Source organism: Caretta caretta, chromosome 6 (assembly GCF_965140235.1).
Source record: "Caretta caretta isolate rCarCar2 chromosome 6, rCarCar1.hap1, whole genome shotgun sequence".
In the NCBI taxonomy this organism is placed as follows: Eukaryota; Metazoa; Chordata; order Testudines; family Cheloniidae; genus Caretta; species Caretta caretta.
Window position 1 is genome coordinate 103,421,053 of NC_134211.1, and position 21,242 is coordinate 103,442,294.

General features: G+C 40.3%; 1 protein-coding gene across 4 annotated transcripts in view; it reads left to right on the forward strand.

Moving 5' to 3' along the window:
• The window catches only part of PPP4R4 (protein phosphatase 4 regulatory subunit 4), a 136,276-nt gene that overhangs the window by 111,574 nt on the left and 3,460 nt on the right, over nucleotides 1-21,242 (forward strand). For all 4 annotated transcript variants that reach the window (XM_048852204.2, XM_048852207.2, XM_048852205.2 and 1 more), the window contains 10 exons: nucleotides 1,199-1,304; nucleotides 2,155-2,302; nucleotides 5,120-5,264; nucleotides 8,340-8,381; nucleotides 8,484-8,558; nucleotides 12,657-12,726; nucleotides 13,163-13,243; nucleotides 13,615-13,708; nucleotides 15,391-15,461; nucleotides 18,659-18,809. In XM_048852204.2, the coding sequence (XP_048708161.1) occupies nucleotides 1,199-1,304; nucleotides 2,155-2,302; nucleotides 5,120-5,264; nucleotides 8,340-8,381; nucleotides 8,484-8,558; nucleotides 12,657-12,726; nucleotides 13,163-13,243; nucleotides 13,615-13,708; nucleotides 15,391-15,461; nucleotides 18,659-18,809 (983 nt within the window). The remainder of the gene's footprint in view (nucleotides 1-1,198; nucleotides 1,305-2,154; nucleotides 2,303-5,119; nucleotides 5,265-8,339; nucleotides 8,382-8,483; nucleotides 8,559-12,656; nucleotides 12,727-13,162; nucleotides 13,244-13,614; nucleotides 13,709-15,390; nucleotides 15,462-18,658; nucleotides 18,810-21,242) is intronic.

Below are 21,242 nucleotides of genomic sequence, written 5' to 3' on the forward strand. Positions count from 1 at the left end.
ACCACTGAGAACAGTCTAGATCCATCCCTCTTTAGAACCCCCCTTCAGGTAGTTGAAATCAGTTATCAAATCCCCCTCCCCCACCATTCTTTTCTTCTGCAGACTAAACAATCCCAGTTCCCTCAGGCTCTCCTCATAAGTTTTCCAGAGATCTCCATGACATTCTCCCAAGGGCTGCAGCACTCTGGAGCTGGCAATCAGTGGGGCCTTGACAGGGTTCCAGTGACAGGCCAACAGCAGCAACAGGTGATGGGGGTGGAGGAAGGGCTGCAAGGTTCCAGGGACAGGTGACAGACTCCTGAGGGGACCCTCCTCAGGGTTCCAGCAATGGGCGACAGCCTCGTGCAGGGGGTGGGGGACGACTTGGGCGAGTGGCGGAAGGTGTCCCATTTTCTCTTTGGGAAATATGGTCACCCTGCAGCTCCTAGCTGCCCTGGGCAGAGGGCCGCCCCTCCCCAACGCAGCTTCCAGCTGCCGCAAGTGGAGGGGATCCCCACAGCTCCCAGCTACCACAGTGGCAGGGGAAACCGTGGAGCCGCAGCAGTAAAAGTCACAGGTCACGGCTTCCGTGAATTTTTGTTTATTGCCCGTGACCAGTCCGTGACTTTTACTAAAAATAACCATGACAAATCTTAGCCTTAATCATGGGCCAAAATTATAGGTCTGTAAATACTACACACATCAGGAGCCATGCAGACCCACAAAAGCTGAAATCAAAATGCAGTATACAGTAAGTTATGTTCTACATGTGCCTAGAGCACAATACAGGTTCAGTGTTAAACATTCAGACCTTTTTAAACATCTGAGTTTGTTCCTACATTTTATGGAACTAAATGTTTTCAACCAGCTGTGCCTATAAGTTATTGTTTGGCTGTTATCAGTCTGAAAAGTGACATTGTTTGAATTAAAAAAGAGGTCTAATTAAATATTAATGGAGTCTATTTGTAAAAATACTTGATCTGAGTGGACATTAAAAAGTATTTCAACTTGAAGTGTAATATCTGTTACCCTTAGAATGAAAAAATAATGTAGAATATATTGCAAGGGGAAAAAAGGAAAATAAAACCACATGCCAAAATATCACACTTTCAGAAGGAACCTGATGAGTTGTCTTATTTTTCTCTTGTAGTTGATAGTGTGTCCAGAAGTACCTATACATGCCTTTAGATGTTTAACTGTATTTCCTGTTTCTTTTAAGAATGTTCTCCCTGTCCAAAAAGCAGCTGCCCGAACTCTCTGTGTTTATTTACGCTATAATCGCAAACAAGAACAGAGGCATGAAGTGATTCAGAAACTGATTGAACGTAAGCAGTAATTTTTTCTTGATTATTTTATGAGAAGCAAATTAATTCTGGTAAATGAAAAGGTGCTTAGGATTGTACTCTGTAACCATATCATCAATGAAGAAACAATATTCAGAAGACATACGGGACCACCAGTTTGGTCCACAGTGTCATCAGATAAGACATGTGAATATGTACCACAGCTATGCAAAGTACTCAGCAGGAAGAGTCTATGCAGGAAATTTACCGTATGCTGAAAGATCCTGTAAACCCACACTGCTGGAATTCAGTATTTTTAGCTGAAGGTGTTGTATTATACAAAGCAGTTTTTCTTAGAAAATAGAACACTAGAGGCTGCATTTTAAAGAGTGCTGAATGATACATTTTCTGAAAAATGAATAATTTATAGAGGATTTAAATAATTTAAAAGCAGCTGACAAATTTGACCTATTGATCTGTACTGTAGTTCCTCAAAAATTGCATAGAAGGATGAAAAGCCCTCATTAATGATCCTTAATGTTTGCACAGCTCTAGCTTCATGCACCTGATATGTGGCGTGAAATGCACGAGTTTCTGTTCCATGTACCAGCTGTGTCACTTGTTAGTTCTGATGTTTCAGTTGGCTAATCAAACACAGAGGATGATGTCCTGGCCCCCATTGAAATCAGAGGCAAAACTGCACTGTCTTCAGTGGGGTCAGGATTTCAACCAGAGAGTGAATTTGAGATAGGCTGACATGCTGGGGTTTGCGACAAGTTTATTGACCCTATCACAACCATTAAAATCACTTTCAGTCTCAGGCTAATCCTTGACATGATCTATTTCATTTTTAAAACTTTACAGATAACCTTTTTGGGGTTTTATTTTCCAGAGCTGGGCCAAGGAAAAAGTTACTGGAACAGACTTCGCTTTTTAGACACCTGTGAATTCATTATGGAACTGTTTTCCAAATCATTCTTCTGTAAATACTTCTTTCTACCTGTGCTCGAGCTTACCCATGATCCAGTAGCAAATGTGAGGTATTGTACCAATTGTATGAAATTTTATATGGAAAAAACTAACCCTAATAGTTTCATGGTGTATATTAATATAATATTAAATGGCTTCTTTAAATAAGTTGAGTAACAGGGCTAAGATTTTCTGTGATAGTTGAAAAGAAAAAGAGGATTATAAAATATCCAGAAGAACCTGGTATGATAGGACACAAAAAAGCATGTTTTTTATAACATTAAATCTTGCCTATTAATCTACTAGAGCATGTCAACATAATAGTGGTTAGAGGAGGACCATATGAGATCATGTATTTGTATTTTTACAAAGACCTTTATAAGTCTATTAAAGAAACTCGATGCCTAATTCAAGACCCATTAAAATGAATGGGTGTCTCTCCCACTGAATTAATTGAACTTTGGATCAGCCCTCTGTTGATACAATATGAAGGCTAAAGTATTGACACAAATTAGAAAATGTCTAGGATAGAAAAAAATAGGAATAAATTATCAATTTTCAACATAAAAGATTCACTGTGGGGTGCCTGCAGGTTCTGTGCATGGCTCTTTATTGTTTAATAAATTCATTAATGATCTGGAAGTGAACTGAACAGTTCAGTAATGAAATTTGTGTCAGTCACAAAATTATTTAAGTTAATCAAGACGAGAAGACTGTGAGGAACCTCAGAGGGACTTAACAAAGTTAAGTGGCAGCAGAATGGCAGATAAAATTTATTGATGAGAAATACAACTTAAAACAAAGACACATTCTGTAATCCACTGGAATATAAAAACAAAACCTAAATATTAAACATGTGAAATAAATTCTCTTTGAATGTTGGGAATACTATTTTTTTTCATTATGTATAATGTTCTACACATGTATACCTAGAGCTGTGTAAAAATTGTATTATTCTGATATATTGTATATTTGAGAAACAGTTGGTGATCATGTAAAAACACTAACTAATTTGAAAAAATACTAACTCCTAATGTATGTGCAAAGAAGGGCACAGTTAAGGTTGCACAAACAGCCTTATCTTTGGATGTCCAAACTTTAGAGTATTTCACTTTGCAACCTTAATGTTCTTTTAACATAGTTTTTGCATGAGAATGGCATAGTGAAACTAGTGGATCTTCTGTTTACTCTTACCACTAATACAAGAACAAAGGGATATTCAGTGGAATTGAAATGCAACAAATTTACCACTGATAAAAAGGAAATGCATTTTACAGAATGCATCCGTAGCCATTGTCACAAGTTATCAGCATGGCCAAAAGCTTAGCAGGATTCATAAAAGTGAATATGGACATTGAGAGCATCCACAGTTGTATCAGTATGCTAAAAGTAAACAGTGATTTAAAACCTCATGTATACTGGCATAAGTCAGCTACTAACTGGTGGGGTTAAGTAAAAACTTCCCCTATGGACATCGTATTCCATAATTTTCTGCTTGGGGTTTTTTTTTTAGCTTTCTCTCAAACATGTGGCACTGGCCATTGCCAGAGCCAGAATACTAGACCAGATTGCCCATTGACCAAATCTGATAACGGCATTTTTTATATTTCTACTCTCATATTTCAGTACGTACACAGTGGTTCAGATTCCACATTTTGTAATAATATAGTATGCTATTTTTGTACTGATGACATTCTAGAAAATGCTTTCAGGATTGTAAATATATTAGTTTTCTATATCTGAAGAAGATCTGTTTGAAAATAAGGACATTTTGCTTCCTGTATTTATATTTATTTCTTTAATCAAACTGAATTTATATTACAAAATCAGAGAATCATTGAAGAAAACTGAAAAATGTTAAATTTGCTATTTTGAGAAAATGGCCTCAAAAATTTAGTTTCGTAGCTGACAAGGTACAGCTTTGTGTATATAATTCCGTTACAATAAAACTCTTTCTTTAAAGAGTTTCTGCTGGCATTTTCTACTGTGTAAAATTGAGCTTAATTATTTTATAAAGATATTAACAGTTTCATGCAGCATAGTAAGCCATTATGGAGAGCAGTACTGGAAAGCCTATTAAATACTTTATAGAATTTTGAATGTTCAGTGATATTGTATCAGGCAGTCACAACTTTATCATTTCAGTGTGAGCACCTGCAAAACTGCTAGGAGTCAGAAGTGCAGCCACATTTCATTATCCCATCCAGAATTACCCTGAATTCTTTAGAGGTTCTCCTCCCCCTCAGCCTTACCTCCACGCTGTAGGCCCTTCCTTGTGATCTCAATCTTCAGGTCAGGGAGAGTTTGTTCAGACTAAATTATCTAGCAGTGTCACAATACAGAGCACTTCCTCTTCTGCAGTAGCCTGGAAGACCAGAGAACAAGAGTAACATTTTGAAAAGTGTCTAAAGTCCCATTTTCAAAAGGGACTTAGGCTCTTAAGAGCCTAAATCTCATGGACTTTCAATGAGACTCCTAGATGCCAAAGAACCAGACACCTAAGGGAGTTCAGCACCTGCATGTTTTTTGAGAATCCCACCAGGCACATATCTAGACCTTTAGGTGCCTAAATACTTTTAAAAATCTGTCCCTAAGTCACTTTTTTGAAAATAGGACTCCGCCTCTGAAGTCACTTAGGTGCCTTTGAAAATTTTACCCTGGGACTAGAAATAACTTTCATTTTAAGTGTTGCTTTTCACACTCTTCAGCTTTGCTTTTCATTCTTACTTAGTCAAAGGACTTCATAAAAATCAAGTTTAGAGGTAGGCTGAAAAATAAAAGCAGATATGAAGTGGAGTCAAATTGGCTACTGCTTTTATTAAACAATGGAACCAAGTATTTGCTCACTATCTGCATTAGAAGTTAAATATGAATTCCTTTTCTTACAGAATGAAGCTTTGCTATTTGTTGCCAAAAGTGAAATCTACCCTGAAGGTCCCCACGGACAAACATTTACTTCAGCAATTAGAGTTGTGTATAAGAAAACTTCTCTGTCAGGAAAAAGATAAAGATGTCTTGACTATTGTAAAACGAGTAAGTATTTTTCTGATCAAGGAACATCTCATGTTGCAGCTGTCACTGCAAATTAAGACAACTGATGTCTTTGCTCTTGAGGTTGGGATAGGAGGTCAAGGACTCTGTTATTCTTTTTCTCAGTTTGAACAATTGGAATCAGAGAAAATGTCAGATTGAAATATATTATATTCTGCTGAATTTAAGAGAAGGATATATTTTCTTCGTTTCTTAAAATACAGTTAACTGCTTGGCGCTGTGAGTCAGGCTTTCTTGTTTAGTGACTGCCTCAGCCTGCTCCAAGGGTAGCAGTATGAATACAGGTATGGGAAGAAAGGTTCACATCGGTAAAAATGAGTAAGAATACTTGAAGTATAAATGTTTTGCTATTGTTTCTATTCTTTAGTAACAAGATGCATTTTCTTTGTGCTAGATTGTACTTATTCCCAACACAGCCACTCAGGAAAGAGGTGGGAAGTAAAAATGCCCTCTTCTCCCAGTGCAGCCAGTTTAGGACTACCTGGATTGCAGTCTTTATGGATGCATGCCAACTCTTTCCCCCTAAGAGTGAGTGGGTGGGGTATAGATTAAATAGAGCTTTGCCTCCTCATATACGTCAGCCAGCAGTATAAGTAGGCTACATCCCAGAAAAGGCTGCAGGTGATCACAAATTACCTCTCCCCACCCTAGTTTAATGGGGAACCCCAAGAGGTATTGACAGTGTCTGCATTACTCTCATGCTCTCACTTTAGCACAGCGCAGCTAACTTTAGATCATATATAAATGGCACAATTTAGCCGTTCCTTTGTGAATCAGAGTGGGATTTGGTGAGGAAACAGACCTCTATGAGTATTTTCTGATTGCAGCATTAACTTCTCAGCATATGGGTTATTATATAAGCTCATGGAGGATGGATACATAAACTATGGGTCCATCAACTTGGCTATTAGCCAAGATGGTTAGGGACACAAATCCATGCTCTGGGTTTCCCTAAACATGTAACTTCCAGAAGCTGGGACTGAACGACAGGGGATGGATTACTCAGTAGTTGCCTTGTTCTGTTCATTCCCTCTGAAGTGTCTGGCACCGTCCACTGTCAGAAGACAGGATACAGACCATTGGTCTGACCCAGTATGGTCATTCTTATGTTCTAAACAATACAAAAATGTTTCTTCAGTTTTAAAAAAATCCTTACAAATGGGACCCCATTAAGGTATGTTAGCAACAAGAAGAAGGTCAGGGAAAATGTGGGACCCTTACTGAATGGGGGAGGCAACTTACTGACAGATGATGTGGAAAAAGCTGAAGTACTCAATACTTTTTTGCCTCCGTCTTCACAGAGAAGGTCAGCTCCCAGACTGCTGCATTGGGCAGCTCTCAGTGGTGAAAGAACAGATTAAGGACTATTTAGAAAAGTTGGACATGCACAAGTCCATGGGTCTGGATCTAATGCATCCGAGGGTGCTGAGGGAGTTGGTTGATGTGACTGCAGAGCCATTGGCCATTATCTTTGAAAACTCGTGGCGATGGGGGGAGGTCCTGGACGATTGGAAAAAGGCAAATATAGTGCCCATCTTTAAAAAAGGGAAGAAGGAGAATCCGGGAAACTACAGACCGGTCAACCTCACCCTCAGTCCCTGGAACAATCATGGAGCATGTCCTCAAGGAATCCATTTTGAAATACTTGGAGGAGAGGAAAGTGATCAGGAACAGTCAACATGGATTCACCAAGGGCAAGTCATGCCTGGCCAACCTGATTGCCTTCTATGATGAGATAACTTGCTCTGTGGATATGGGGAAAGTGGTGGACATGATATACTTTGACTTTAGCAAAGCTTGTGATACAGTCTCCCACAGTATACTTACCAGCAAGTTAAAAAAGTATGGATTGGATGAATGGACTGTAAGGTGGATAGACAGCTTGCTAGATCATCAGGCTCAATGGATAGTGAACAACGGCTCCATGTCTAGTTGGCAGCAAGTATCAAGCAGAGTGCCCCACGGGTCGGTCCTGGGGCCGGTTTTGTTCCACATCTTCATTAGTGATCTGGATGATGGGATGGATTGCACTCTCAGCAAGTTCACGGGTGACACTAAGCTTGGGGGAGAGGTAGATATGCTGGAGGGCAGGGATAGGGTTCAGAGTGACCTAGACAAATTGGAGGATTGGGCCAAAAGAAAACTAATGTGGTTCAACAAAGACAAGTGCAGATTCCTGCACTTAGGATGGAAGAATCCCATGCACTGCTACATGCTGGGGACAGACTGGCTAAGTGGCAGTTCTACAGAAAAGAACCTGGGGGGTTACAGTGGACAAGAAGCTGGATATGAATCAACAGCGAGCCCTTGTTGCCAAGAAGGCTAACAACATATTGGGGTGCATTAGTAGGAGCATCACCAGCAGATCGAGGGAAGTGATTATTCCCCTCTATTCGGCACTGGTGAGGCCACATCTGGAGTATTGCTTCCAGTTTTGGGCCCCCCACTACAGAAGGATGTGGACAAATTGGAGAGAGTCCAGCGGAGGGCAATGAAAATTATTAGGGTGCTGGAGCACATGACTTGTGAGGAGAGGCTGAAGGAACTGGGCTTATTTAGTCTGCAGAAGAGAAGAGTGAGGGGAGATTTGATAACAGCCTTCAACTACCTGAAGGGGGGCTCCAAAGAGGATGGAGCTTGGCTGTTCTCAGTGGTGGCAGATGACAGAACAAGGAGCAATGGTTTCAAATTGCAGTGGGGGAGGTCTAGTTTGGATATTAGGAAAAACTATTTCACTAGGAGGGTGGTGAAGCACTGGAATGGGTTACCAAGGGAAGTGGTGAAATTTCCATCTTTAGAGATTTTTAAGGCCAGGCATGACAAAGCCGTAGCTGGGATGATTGAGCTGGGGATTGGTCCTGCTTTGAGCAGGGAGTTGGACTAGATAACTTCCTGAGGTGTCTTCCAACCCTAATCTTCTATGATTCTATGAAGGTATTGAATGTCAATATTTTAAGCTTTCCTACAATGACAAGTTTCCTTTTAAGCTTAAACTTAGCATGTTCTTGGAGTTATTGGACAGCTTAGGGTAAAAATATTATTTTACTTTTTTTATAGACGGTGTTAGAATTGGACAGAATGGAAATCTCTGTGGATGCTGTAAGTGCCTTCCAAATTTTACATTTGCGAGTGAGAGTTAAAGATGTATGGAATGATATATGATTATTTCTATTACTTTTTTTTATTTTAAACTTTAATCAGTTTCAGAAAAGGTTTTATGAAAATGATTTGTTGGATCAAGAAAAAGAAAGAGAAGAACAACTCCTGTTGGAAATGGTATGTTTTTAAATATAATATGCCTGCCACAGTTTCATAGTTTAAAGCTAAATATTTATATATGTTGTTGGGAAGGTGATTCCAGGGTATGGGTGTAGTGAAGTGTGTATTATGGAGGTGTGCTGGGGGTGACATAGTTTCCTTTTCCACTGTAAAGTAGGGTTAAATCTCTAAAAACAACATAAACCTCCCTCTAATTATTATCTATATTACACCATGTCAGTTAGGAGACTGAATTTTTGGAGAAATTTCACACTTGAAAGCCTTGTAGCTTAAAAATTTTTAAGCTCTTTAACAACTTTCCTTTATGAAATTTTCCAAGAGACCCTCATGTTTTGGCAGACTTTTGTAATGTAATAATCTAAATACTTCAAAATTCACACTCAGCTTCAGTATGCAAAAAAGCTAATGTCATAACTTTTCTTGTGAGCCAAGAAAGCCAAAGGAGGCTGTGTATCTGCTGTAGACTTTCTTAATAAGAAAGAAGGGGTTGGAGCCAGTGACAGCTGCAGCCCAGCAGGGGGGAGGCTCAGTGTGGGTTGCATGGAGCACAAGGGGCTAGGAGGCATTCAGGAGCCACTCAGTGTTGGAAAAGAAGGCAGATAAATGCTATTGCCTCCCCGCTGCTCTAGCTTTTAAATCTACTGTGGTTCACTGGAGCTGTAAGCCTGGCAGAACTCTGCAGCTGGCACTCCCCCGGGTAGTCTACCATATCCCTGGATGCTCACACACCAGCCAGTCAGCTCTCCGTATGCCTACACTGCAATGAGGGTATGTCTATACTGCAAATAAAAACCCACAGCTGGCCCGTGGGGCTCAGGCTACAGGACTGTGTCACTTCTGTGTGGATGTTTGGGCTCAAGCTGCAGCTCAGGCTCTTGGATCCTTGCATCTCACAAGGTCATAGTGCCCTGGCTCCAGCCCAAGCACGGAAGTCTACACTGCAATTTCAACAGCCCCTTAGCCTGAGCCCCGCAAGCCTGAGTTAGCTGGCCTGGGTAAGCCGTGGGTTTTTAATTGTAATGTAGGCAGGTGCCAGTTGCTCCCTGACCTGTCTGGTGTGTGAGAGCTGAGGGCCCGATAGGTTTTGGAGGAGGATTGCTTTAACACACCTCTTGCTCACAGCAGCAGGACTCCTCTCAAACGAGCCATCACAGGTTAAATACTGACCTAGAAATACTACCTTGTCCTTCCAACACTGCTGCAGAGCCCCCATACCTGGCCCTCTTTGTTCTCTGCAGACACCACTGAGCCTCTTGTGCTGAGCACTAGCATTTCCAGCTCAAGCTCCACTCACCAACACTTTAGGCAGCCTCTCTGCCCTGCTCAACTTCCTCTGCTGATCTCAAGCTCCAGCCAGATCTTCTAGGTAGCAGGCTGTCTTGTGAGCTCAGTCAAGGGTTGAGATTGGATCAGTGCCTAGGCAGGAATGCCTAAGGGGCTTATCTGACTAATTTCTGAGCTGACTTCCCACCCCTGCTTTGACATTCTATACTCAGTTCAGTCTTGGTGCCCACCTCTACTCAGATTTCTCACATTTGGAACAGGGAAGTAGGAGCTGGCTTGGGCACTGGTGTTTGTGGACTGGGACTAATTCAGACTCCCCAAATTCCCCTATTATGTTTACCCTTTATAGAATTGTGACAAAGTTTCTCCTCTACCTTGGTGAGTCTTGCGCTTATTGGCAGATATGCTCGCCTTGGAGCTTCATGGCAGCCCTCAGTTTGGCTGTTTTCGTGAACCCACAGTCCAGGTCAACTCCTCCTGTGTCTGACCAGGAGTTGGGAGGTTTAGGAGGAACTGCCCTCTACTCCAGGTTCCAGCCCAGGGCCCTGTGGAATGCAGCTGTCTAGAGTGCCTCCTGGAACAGCTGTGCAACAGCTACAACTCCCTGGGTTACTTCCCCATGGCCTCCTCCCAACACCTTCTGTATCCTCATCATAGGACCTTCCTCCTAGTGTCTGATAATGATTGTACGCCTCAGTCCTCCAACAGTATGCATTCTCACTCTCAGCTCCTAGTGCCTCTTGCTACGAGCTCCTTACACATGCACCACAAACTGAAGTGAGCTCCTTTTTAAACCCCCGGTGCCCTGATTAGCCTCCCTTAATTGATTCTAGCAGCTTCTTGATTGGCTGCAGGTGTTCTAATCAGCCTGTCTGTCTTAATTGTCTCCAGAAGGTTCCTGATTGTTCTGGAACCTTCCCTGTTACCTTACCCAGGGAAAAGGGACCCACTTAACCTGGGGCTAATATATCTGCCTTCCATTACTCTCCTGTAGCCATCTGGCCCGACCCTGTCACAAGAATGCTCACGTTAGCTTGGCCTTTGCCTGGTGGGGTTATGCTGCATGCTCCTGACCACACCTACCTCTGTCAGAGCCCCATACTCTCAACTGCCACAACCCCATAATTGTATGTCCTCACCCGTGTCCCTGATGCACCTCTCCCCACTGAGACGCCCATGCCTCCTGGTTGTCCCCTACCAGAGTCCTGCAGTGTCTTACCTGAAACACACCTTGGCAGTCCCTCACTCCCACCCCAGGCATATCCTGGCACCTCCAGCTGGCCCCAAGGCAGAGCCTCACACTCCCCTCAAAAGCATTACATGTATCCAATTGCTCAAGCTTAATTGCCGCCTCTGAGCACTTTGGTTAGACGTAACACATTCTACATTAGTGTAGTAAAAATATGACGTGATGGTGAAATGTCTGTCTCACTGAGGCTGGAGTTAAGTTGTGTGTTCGAGCATGATTTTGAGGAACTTGATGTGTTCGGTGTGTGGTTGCATGAGGAGTCTGAGTACATCTGGACAGTATGAACTAATCTGGTTGTTAACGGTGCATAAATTGGTAATTTCCTTGATTTCAATTATTTAGTTAATTGGAACTACACTTGAACAATCTTAACCATGATTTAATGCAGTTTTTTTGTGGGGATAGTAACTAGAATTCTAAGGAAAAGAAAAAATAGACCTTTCTACATTCCGTTGGTGTGTGTATTATGAGGTGTGGTACAGGAAAGCAAAGCTAATGTTACATAGCTGGGAGGGATCATGCTTAGTCTGTTTGGAAAGCACCATGCACACTGAAGACGTTACTAGAAATAATTTGACTGAAATGATATTTCATGCATATATCTATAATTATATGTACTATCTGTTATAAAACTAGCTAATAATACAGATTTAAAAATGGGTTTACTAAAATATGAGAAATTATTACATGTGGTTCAAATACCTTTTTTTCAATAGAGGCTTATTAACTCCAGTAAATACTTTAGATGCTAATTTTAGAGAAAGCATAAAGCTTGAGAAAATACATTGGTTATATCAGTTTGGATTTAAATATTGTCCATCTATATTGATTTTGTATCTTCATACTGTTTATTAGCCAGACCTTTAAATTCTATATGTATTCTAGAATCATAGTAGCCACATTGCACAATAGATATAACATTTCCATTTTAAACACCCAATTTCTATGTTATAGCTTCTCCTCTTTCTGGCTAACATTTCTCTTGTTTGATCTCAGCCTACAAGATCTTTCTGAGATCATGTAATAAAAATCAAGAAGCTTTTGAGTTGTAAGAATCTGAATAAATAGTAATTTTTATCTGTTAAGAAATTTTTCAGAGACCTTCCTGAATTCAAAAGCAGGTGTACTTTAAAGCGTCACACTTAGCTTGTGCAAAGTCATGTATGAGGAATTATTTTGTTTTGTTTTGTTTCAAGAAATGTGTTTTTAAAAGAAAACAATACATTGTCAAAAACAATATACTAAGCATAAATTCCTTACCATTTTTCATGAAGGGGAATGTTGAAGACCAAATTTCCTGAGTCAACTTTACATTTTGTTACCCTACTCTTTTGTTATGATCTCTACTACAGTAAAAGCACACTAGATCATTCAGAGCATTTACTGGGTTCCAGCCGATATTCATTAGTGAACACATGACAGTGTTATTGATAGAGGGGGACTATGTTCAAATAATTGAGAGAAGAAATTAATTTGTAGGTTGGGAGCATGCTCATTTACAGGAGGCCTTCAATCTGTGTGGAGTGTAAATTCTCATTCTTATGAAATTGTTTCCATAATAGGAACAATTAGAAAAAGAGAAGCAGCAGAATGAGGGAAGGTCTATCAGTGATAAAATATTTGAAAAGAAGCGTAAGTTGTTTTTTTTGGGGGTTCTTGTTTTTATTTTAGGGGGGTGATTCTTGGTAAATGAAATTAATATAGTAGTGTTTTAGGAAACATGATGGTGGGTGTTTAACTTAGTAAAGAACTCTTGTTGTTGTAGTAAAGAACTCTTTGTCATTTTTTTCTTTAAAAAGGGTAATTTATAAAAAATGTTTATGGTGTGTTACATAGCATAGTATTAATTTCATTAATAAAATACATGTCCAATATGATATTTTCTACTAAGAAGGTAGTAGTATGATTGTCTGTCTGTCTCTTATTTCAAGGGTGCTATCATCATACTATTCTAGTATTATTACTATTTTCCCCAGTATCATACCAAAGTTGTATATAATATTTTACACCTTTATGTAAAGTAAGGCTATTTATCAGAGTACAGCATTTACAATAAACTTTGTTTTAGGTAGAGACAGTAAAACGTCATCAACTTTGTCAAAAAGTATATCTCTTTCTGTTTCTGGAAGCTCTTCAAGTGCATCAACAAGTAAGAAACAAATTTTTAAAAAAATTTCTAGGATACTTGTATTTCTCCTGTGCAAGTTTGAAAATAGACAAAGGTACCACTGACTCCCCTGCGGCCAGGCTTTCACCCACTGTGCATTGCAGAAAGAATTGCAGAAGAAAGCATTGCAGTTAGAGAACACGTGGTCTTTATACACTTAAATATTTTCTTGATTGTTGTTTGGTTGTTCATGATGGGTGATATAAATGAGATTTATTGCTATATTATCTTCCAGCTCCTTTAATTAGCTTAGACTGAGAAGAAGTAATGTAAATAGACATTCTTACTACTGATAAAAGACAAATTGCAATAATTTCCTCACTTTAAATGTATTTGCTGCTTATTTGTTTCAGGCAAAGAAGGGAAGAAATCTAAGTTGGTTCGAAGCCAGTCTTTCAGTACTCAAGCACTGCATCCAAAATATGGCAACATAGACAAGTGTTCTAAGTATGTTTTCTTCGAATAGATTCCACTCCTAAGATCAAATTCTGGTTACCTCTTATAGAAATATATGTATTCTCCAAAATATGGAGAATATACACCCCAAAATGTACTCCTGAATTCTAAGGTATAACACCCTAAACCATCTTATAGTTGTGCAAAGCAGGACATAATCTGTCCCATCTCAGAACTCTGAATAACCTATGAGGTATATTATCCATTATCACCTAATACTGGTTTGTACCTATAGCATACCTGCTTTTGGCCAAATAACACCACTTTTCTTATGTTGTGCTCTCATTTGCAAAACACTTCAGGATATATTTTCCATCTGGCTATTTCCATCCAGGACAATGGCACAAGGAATACTCTTTTTGCAGCAGTTGTTATCCATTTTATGCAGACACCCTTACTCCTTTTATTGTGCCACACCCCTACATGGACAACATGCCAGACTTCTGTGAAGATGTAGTAAATGCTTAAGGCACTAGGTCAGCAGTATACTTTAGTGCATGCCTAACTTTAAGCATGAGTAAATAGGACTGCTCATGTGCTTAATGTTAGGTGCATGCCTAACAGTGGTGCAAGTACGGTAGTACGCTCTGGCACGCCGTACCAGTAAGATATTCATAGCTGGTATGGCATACCGGAAACACAGGAGGAGCCTGCCCCCAGCCCTTCTACGCAGCTCCGTCTCCTGAGACCTCCGGCTTGGGGTCTGTACAGCAGCCGCACCGGAGGACAGGGCTGGGGGCAGTATAGCAGCCGCGCCAGAGGAGCTGCTGGCGTGGGGCCACCGCTGCGGTTCTCGGGAGAGCCCTGAGATGCAGAGTTATCCCGGGAACCACAGCGGTGAAAGGGGCAGAACGTGGTGCCACTGGGCAGCCCCGCACTGGCAGCTCCTCTGGCACAGCTGTACCATCCCCAACCCCGCCGCCACTCCCCCACCCCCGTCCTCTGGCGGAGCTGCTGTACAGACCCAGGCAGGAGGACTCCAGAGACGTGGCTGCGTGGAAGGGCTGGGGGCAGGGCTCCTGGTGGTACAGCAGCCGTGTTGGAGGAGCTGCCAGCGTGGGGCCACCAGGCGGCCCCATGTTCTTCTGCTCCTTTGGCTGCTGCGGTTCCAGAGAGCCCTGATTTCCCAGGAACCACAGCGGCGAAAGGAGCAGAATGTGGGGTTGCCCCATGCTGACAGCTCCTCCAGCACAGCTGTACCGCCCCCAGCCCTTCCATGCATCTGCGTCTCCTGAGTCCTCCTGTCTGGGATCTGTTCAGAAGAAGTCTCCAGCGCAGCGGGAGGAGGAAAGAGCACCTCCTCCAGGTAACATGGAATGGATGTGTATCATGGGGGTGGGGGAGAGCACGGGGACCCTGGGCTGGGGGTGGGGAGGAATCACATGGGGGGATCACGTGCCCCCCCCCTTTGTGTCCCTCCCATGAGTGCAGTGTACTGGCAAGAAATGATTTCTACTTGCACCACTGATGCCTACGTACCTTGTTAAATAATGGCCTAAATCAGCAGTTTCTTATAATTGGGAAATGTGTGAATTTTTTGTATTTGGGTGAAAAAATACCATTTTAATACAAATCTGGACTTATAAATGGCAAACATTTGAAGACCCAGAAACACTGCTTGTGACTTTAGTTTAATGTGTAATAGGTAATTTATCACCTAATTGTTTTTCTAGTAAAAGTTCTGCAACAGGATATACTTCTTCTATACCAGGAGTGGGAAAGGGTTCTATGCTACCATTTAGTGGTAAGTGTTGTATGTATCAAAGTAGCTCCTAGAGGCCCTGGAGAAGTTCAGGGCTCCATTGTACTACTGTATCAACACCGACTAAAAGACAGAGACTCTGCTTTAAAAAAATAGGACTGTACTTGACAAAATGAAAAGAGCAGGAGAGGAACATTGATAGCAGCACCTGGTTATGTAAACTAGCCATCTGATAACTATTCGGTTGCAAGTCAAAAAATAAAAAAAATAAAAATTTTCGATAATCCCTACTGCCCACCTCCCTAGTCATTATCAGTTTGTTGTTCTGTTGTAGTCCCAAATGAGACTTGGGAAGAATTTGAAGTAAAATCGTATAGGGTCTTTACAAATTAATTCTGGAAGGGTGTTCCAGGCATAAAGGGAAGCATAAGATAAAACTCAAAGTGACTTCTTAGAGAATTAGACAAGCCAGTGATGGAAAGCTGCATAGTTGGTAGACAAGGGAAAGAAAGAAATGATGGTTAACAAGGTTAATCCCGGAAAGATTAGTTTTCTATTATTTGAAGTATCTTTTTTATTTTAGATTGCATAGTTTAATTTGTTTAGTTTCCAGATATGGAATGATCTTTAAAGATCATTACTACATTAATCGTAAATTTCACTCTGGCTACGGACAAGTGGACAAGAGTTAATTTGAGTCATATTGTGGTCAAACCGAAGATCTTTTAAAATAGCAATTACAGATATTTCCAATGGTAAATGCTTATACAGTACAAAAGCTATACAAATAAAAAATGGTTCACCTAAATGTAGTTAACATTAGACTGTTTAAAAATGTCAATGGCACATAACATTTGAGACATCTATATACTAAACCTGCTTCATTTTACTCTCTGAATATAGGTTTGCAGAACTCTTGCAGAAGGCATTCCAGAATTGCCAACCCCAAGCATTCAAAAATCATGAGTCAGACCATAAAAAAAATCATAAGAATTAAAAATTATAACTGTAGAGTTCTTTTTATTTGTTTTCTGGTGTTGGAGACTTTAGGTTAATGTTGTCAAGCTTTTCTCTACAGCAACATCAGCTCTAAACTTCCTTTTTTTATTCAAATATGAGATTCTCAAGTAATAACATGATTCCAGCTGTTGGCTGCTTTTTAAAAAATCCAAATGGTGACACTTGAGATAAAATCCTCAGAGTTGGCAGCACTGGAATTCTGTCTAGGTAGAATTTCCTGTCACAAATGTTATATCAGATATAGCTAGGACTGCTCCAATACCCTTACTAGTCAAACAGGCACAAATCTGACTGATTACCCTCTGATAGTCATTTTAATTGGACAATTTAAAAATACTAAATAAAGATGGTTCATATTGACCCAACTGCTCTTCCTTGATTTGATCACCTTGTTCCTCAGAAGGTGTCTGTGTTGCCCATTTTCACTGAGGTCCTTTGAAATTTAATTAGAAGTAATCAGTTCTGACTTTTCCTTCCTGCCCCTAGAGGTGCTTGACTCCATCCTGTCTAAAATGCTAATAAAATCATTTTTAAAGCACCAATTCATTTATTAACCATTTTCAAATATGCTCTTCTGCGGTGTTCCCAGGTTCTGTTTCCACTTGAGGAGTTTTTGCATGCAAAGGCAATGAGAGGATGTGTTGCTTTTTCAAGGTGGGACTAAACAAAGACAGTGATCTTGCACTGCTACTCTATATCCTGAACATGGTCTAAACAAGAGGATTTCATTCTCCAAAATCGTTAATGATGTACTTCTGGAATTTTTAAAACTTTTTTTTATATACGTTGATTAGCAATTTGCAAGCATTTAGAGATGGGATCTGTCAAGGTTCCTCCCCCACTCTGAACTCTAGGGTACAGATGTGGGGACCTGCATGAAAACCTCCTAAGCTTACTTTTACCAGCTTAGGTTAAAACTTCCCCAAGGTACAAATTAATTTTATCCTTTGTCCTTGGAATAACCACTGCCACCACCAAACTCTAACTGGGTTTACTGGGAAACGTAGTTTGGACACGTCTTTCCCCCCAAAATCCTCCCAACCCTTGCACCCCACTTCCTGGGAAAGGTTTGGTAAAAATCCTCACCAATTTGCATAGGTGACCACAGACCCAAACCCTTGGATCTGAGAACAATGAAAAAGCATTCAGTTTTCTTACAAGAAGACTTTTAATAGAAATAGAAGTAAATAGGAGTAAAGGAATCACCCCTGTAAAATCAGGATGGTAAGTACCTTACAGGGTAATTAGATTCAAAACATAGAGGATCCCTCTAGGCAAAACCTTAAGTTACAAAAAAGACACACAGACAGAAATAGTCATTCTATTCAGCACAATTCTTTTCTCAGCCATTTAAAGAAATCATAATCTAACACATACCTAGCTAGATTACTTACTAAAAGTTCTAAGACTCCATTCCTGTTCTATCCCCGGCAAAGCAGCATACCAACAGACACACAGACCCTTTGTTTCTCTCCCTCCTCCCAGCTTTTGAAAGTATCTTGTCTCCTCATTGGTCATTTTGGTCAGGTGCCAGCGAGGTTACTTTTAGCTTCTTAACCCTTTACAGGTGAGAGGAATTTTCCTCTGGCCAGGAGGGATTTTAAAGGGGTTTACCCTTCCCTTTATATTTATGACAGGATCCTATGGATTAACCAGCAGAAAAGACAGCGAGCACTCAGTAAATAGAGAAATATGATCATATTTATGCATTGACCAATTCTTAATATACTTTTTTCATTTTCAGTTGCTTTTCTGTGTAACATATTTTGCAAAAATATATTTTTTTAAGTAGTAGACTCTTAGACATGAATTTGGACATTCCTGACTGGTGTTTTTAAAAATAGTAGTTAGACATCTAGATGCCATAAATTGTGCTTGCAATTATTTGCATTCATAAATTTTGTATGTAGAAAGGGAGACCCAGTTTTAAAAAGCTGCCTATTAGACATATATTATATCAGAGACATTTCATGTATTAAATTTGGTTCATTTTCTGTAGACCTTCTCAAAAAGTTTATAGATTATCAGCTATTTTTCAGTACTTTGCCAGACCATTTTTTTTTAGTGAAAATCTTTAAATTAGCAAAGTTTTTTTGTAGACAGGACAATTTTATGCTATATTGCAGTCGGAACACCTGTTCAACCTACTGATAGATGTGTTGTCGCTGTGTTTCATTCAGACTTAATTCCCTGTATAATTGTCAACTACTTTCTTTCAGATGATTCATTCCGGACTCGTTCCACCAATATTAGTGGAAATGCTGTCTTTTCTTCCAGCACCCCCATAGCGACTTCCTCCCGTAATACAGCTAACTCAGTTGACCAAAAGAACAATGGGACTAAAGACAGTCATTCACGAAAGATGAGCTTGTAAGTGATTGGTTATAGTTATGAGCACCTTAAGGGAGCTATTCACAAATGGAACTCAGAATAGTCTGTAAAATTGCAGGGTTTGTTTTTGTGTGTCCATATCTCTTACATGCAATTTTCCATTTCCAGATTTTTATGTACACAAATATTTGGGTATGGAATATTGCCTGTGTGAAAATTTGGGTTCTCAAAAGCATTTTTAGGACTATATTGTGCCCCTTTGAACAAGTCTTTCATACTGTTCCTTAAATGTGTCTTTCCAATGTGGCTATCTATTTTTGGGAATAGTGTATTGATCAGTATTCCCTTGCATATGGTTGGTTTTCAACGAATCATATACTCTGATACTTTGGCTATGTGTAAATATGTGTTCCTAGTTCAGAGGTCTTCATTCTAGTTTACAAATACAAAATTACTTATCTAGTCATTTTGTTACCTGAAATTATAATGATCTTCTTAATTGGAAGTGGTATTATATGATTCATACTTTTGTGTATGCATACAAAAAAACCCCTTCATTGTGAAGCAGTTTTTGGATTGCTATATTTGACATATTTCTACAAATTCATGGAAATTAAAGAAAAGGAAAGCCATCTAACAGTATATATCCTCTACTCCTCCATCCACAAGAACGCACACTATCATTACCACAATTAGCACACACCAAAATCTGACATTTATTCTGCCTCCCCTTCCAACACAACCAACTGCTACACCAAACATCTACAATTACTAGCTGTTAAGTTAAGCTTCTTAAATATGCTCTGTGTGTATAGCAACGCACCCTATCAGCTTCACAGTGAAGTTTTTTGTTTATTATAGGTGGAGCTAGTAGAAACACCTATTATTAAGGTTTTCTGACACTTAGCATTATAAAACCCTGATTTCAGTTTCTCACAACTTTGCTAGACTAACTGTTTGGCTTGAAATTTTCCATGGTAGCTGTGTGCCTCAGGCTGATTTTAATTTCAGCTAAAATAGTTCAGCTCTTTAAGAGAAAGAGATTAGAGGAAGATATATTGTTTTGTCCATGTTAAAAAATTCTGGCCACTTTTTTCTTTGAAACTCTAGTGCTCCTATGCGTTGGAGAAGGGGCTTGACATTGGACAAGGGGCATGGTCTTTGTGTCAGAGATGTGCCTTTTTCCTTGCCTGTGATAATCTGCTCAAATTTGGCCAAGTTACAAGCCTTTGAAAAATTACAGTTTCCACAGGCTCTATGGAGACTTTTTTTAGATTTTTAGCAACTAAATGTCCCAAAGATTCCATTCACATTTGGCATGCTCTAGCCCAAGGCTGAGTAGAACTTTTCCTTGCAGTTGCAGTTCTGGGGTGCTATGGGCCATGCTGGGTCTGCGTATGGTCACCTGAACTAAGAGCGAGTCTGCTGATGACCCATATGGGTGTCAGCATGATGCCACATGTTGAAATTTCTGTTTTTTCAGGGTTTTTTTAAAAAAACCTAGGAAATTACAGAAACAAAACTATGTTCAAAACATTATTCAGGTTGCAGGTGAAGGTCTGAAAAGATTAGGAAGTGACAGAATCAAGGTTGCCTGTCCCTGGGAGTAAATCAGGTTTGTGCAGTGAAGGAGGCTGTTTATAGGACCCTAGCCGCATTTGTTGTACAAGCTGGAAGGTTTTATAAATGAGGTAGGGGACTGCAGGAAGAGAAGAGAGTGGGTCTCGCAGTTAAGGTAGTTGAATGCTGCCCTGGAAAACTGTATTCTATACCTGCCTCTGCCATAGAGTTCCTGTGTGATGCTAGGCAAGTCTCTTCAATCACACTTTTCACAGACACTAATTGTGTGTTCCTCATTTTCTGGGTGCCTGACTTGAGACTATTGGTATGTCTACGCTGTAATTAATAACCCACGGCTGGCCTGTGCCAGAGATCGGGCTCTGGTTGCGGGGCTGTTTAACTGCAGTGTAGACATCTGGGCTCAGGCTGGTGCCTGGGCTCTAGGACACTGTGAGTTGGGAGGATCCTAGAGCTCAGGCCTGATTCGGAATGTTCATGCTGCAATTAAACACCCGCTCTGACAAGCCCGAGTCAGCTAGCACAGGCCAGCTGTGGGTGTCTTATTGCAGTTTAGACATACCCCTTGGGGTCTGATTTGAAAAAGTGTGGTGTACTCACTGCTGCAACTGAAATCAATGCTTTGAACAGAGAAAGTGCTATGTAATGGTAAGTGCTAGATGTCTCAACTTGGGCATCCAAAATTAGTGGATACTTTTTACCTTAATCTCTCTGTGCCCCATCTGTAAAATGAGGAAAACAGCACTCTCTCTTCTTAAAGAGGGGTTGTGAAGATAATTAATTAATGTTTGGGAAGCATTCAGATATTATAGTGAAGAGTGCCATAGCAAATCTCATGAGGAAATTAATAGTTCAGTCTTCAGAGCAGGGTTTGAATAGTGTGCAGTAATGAAG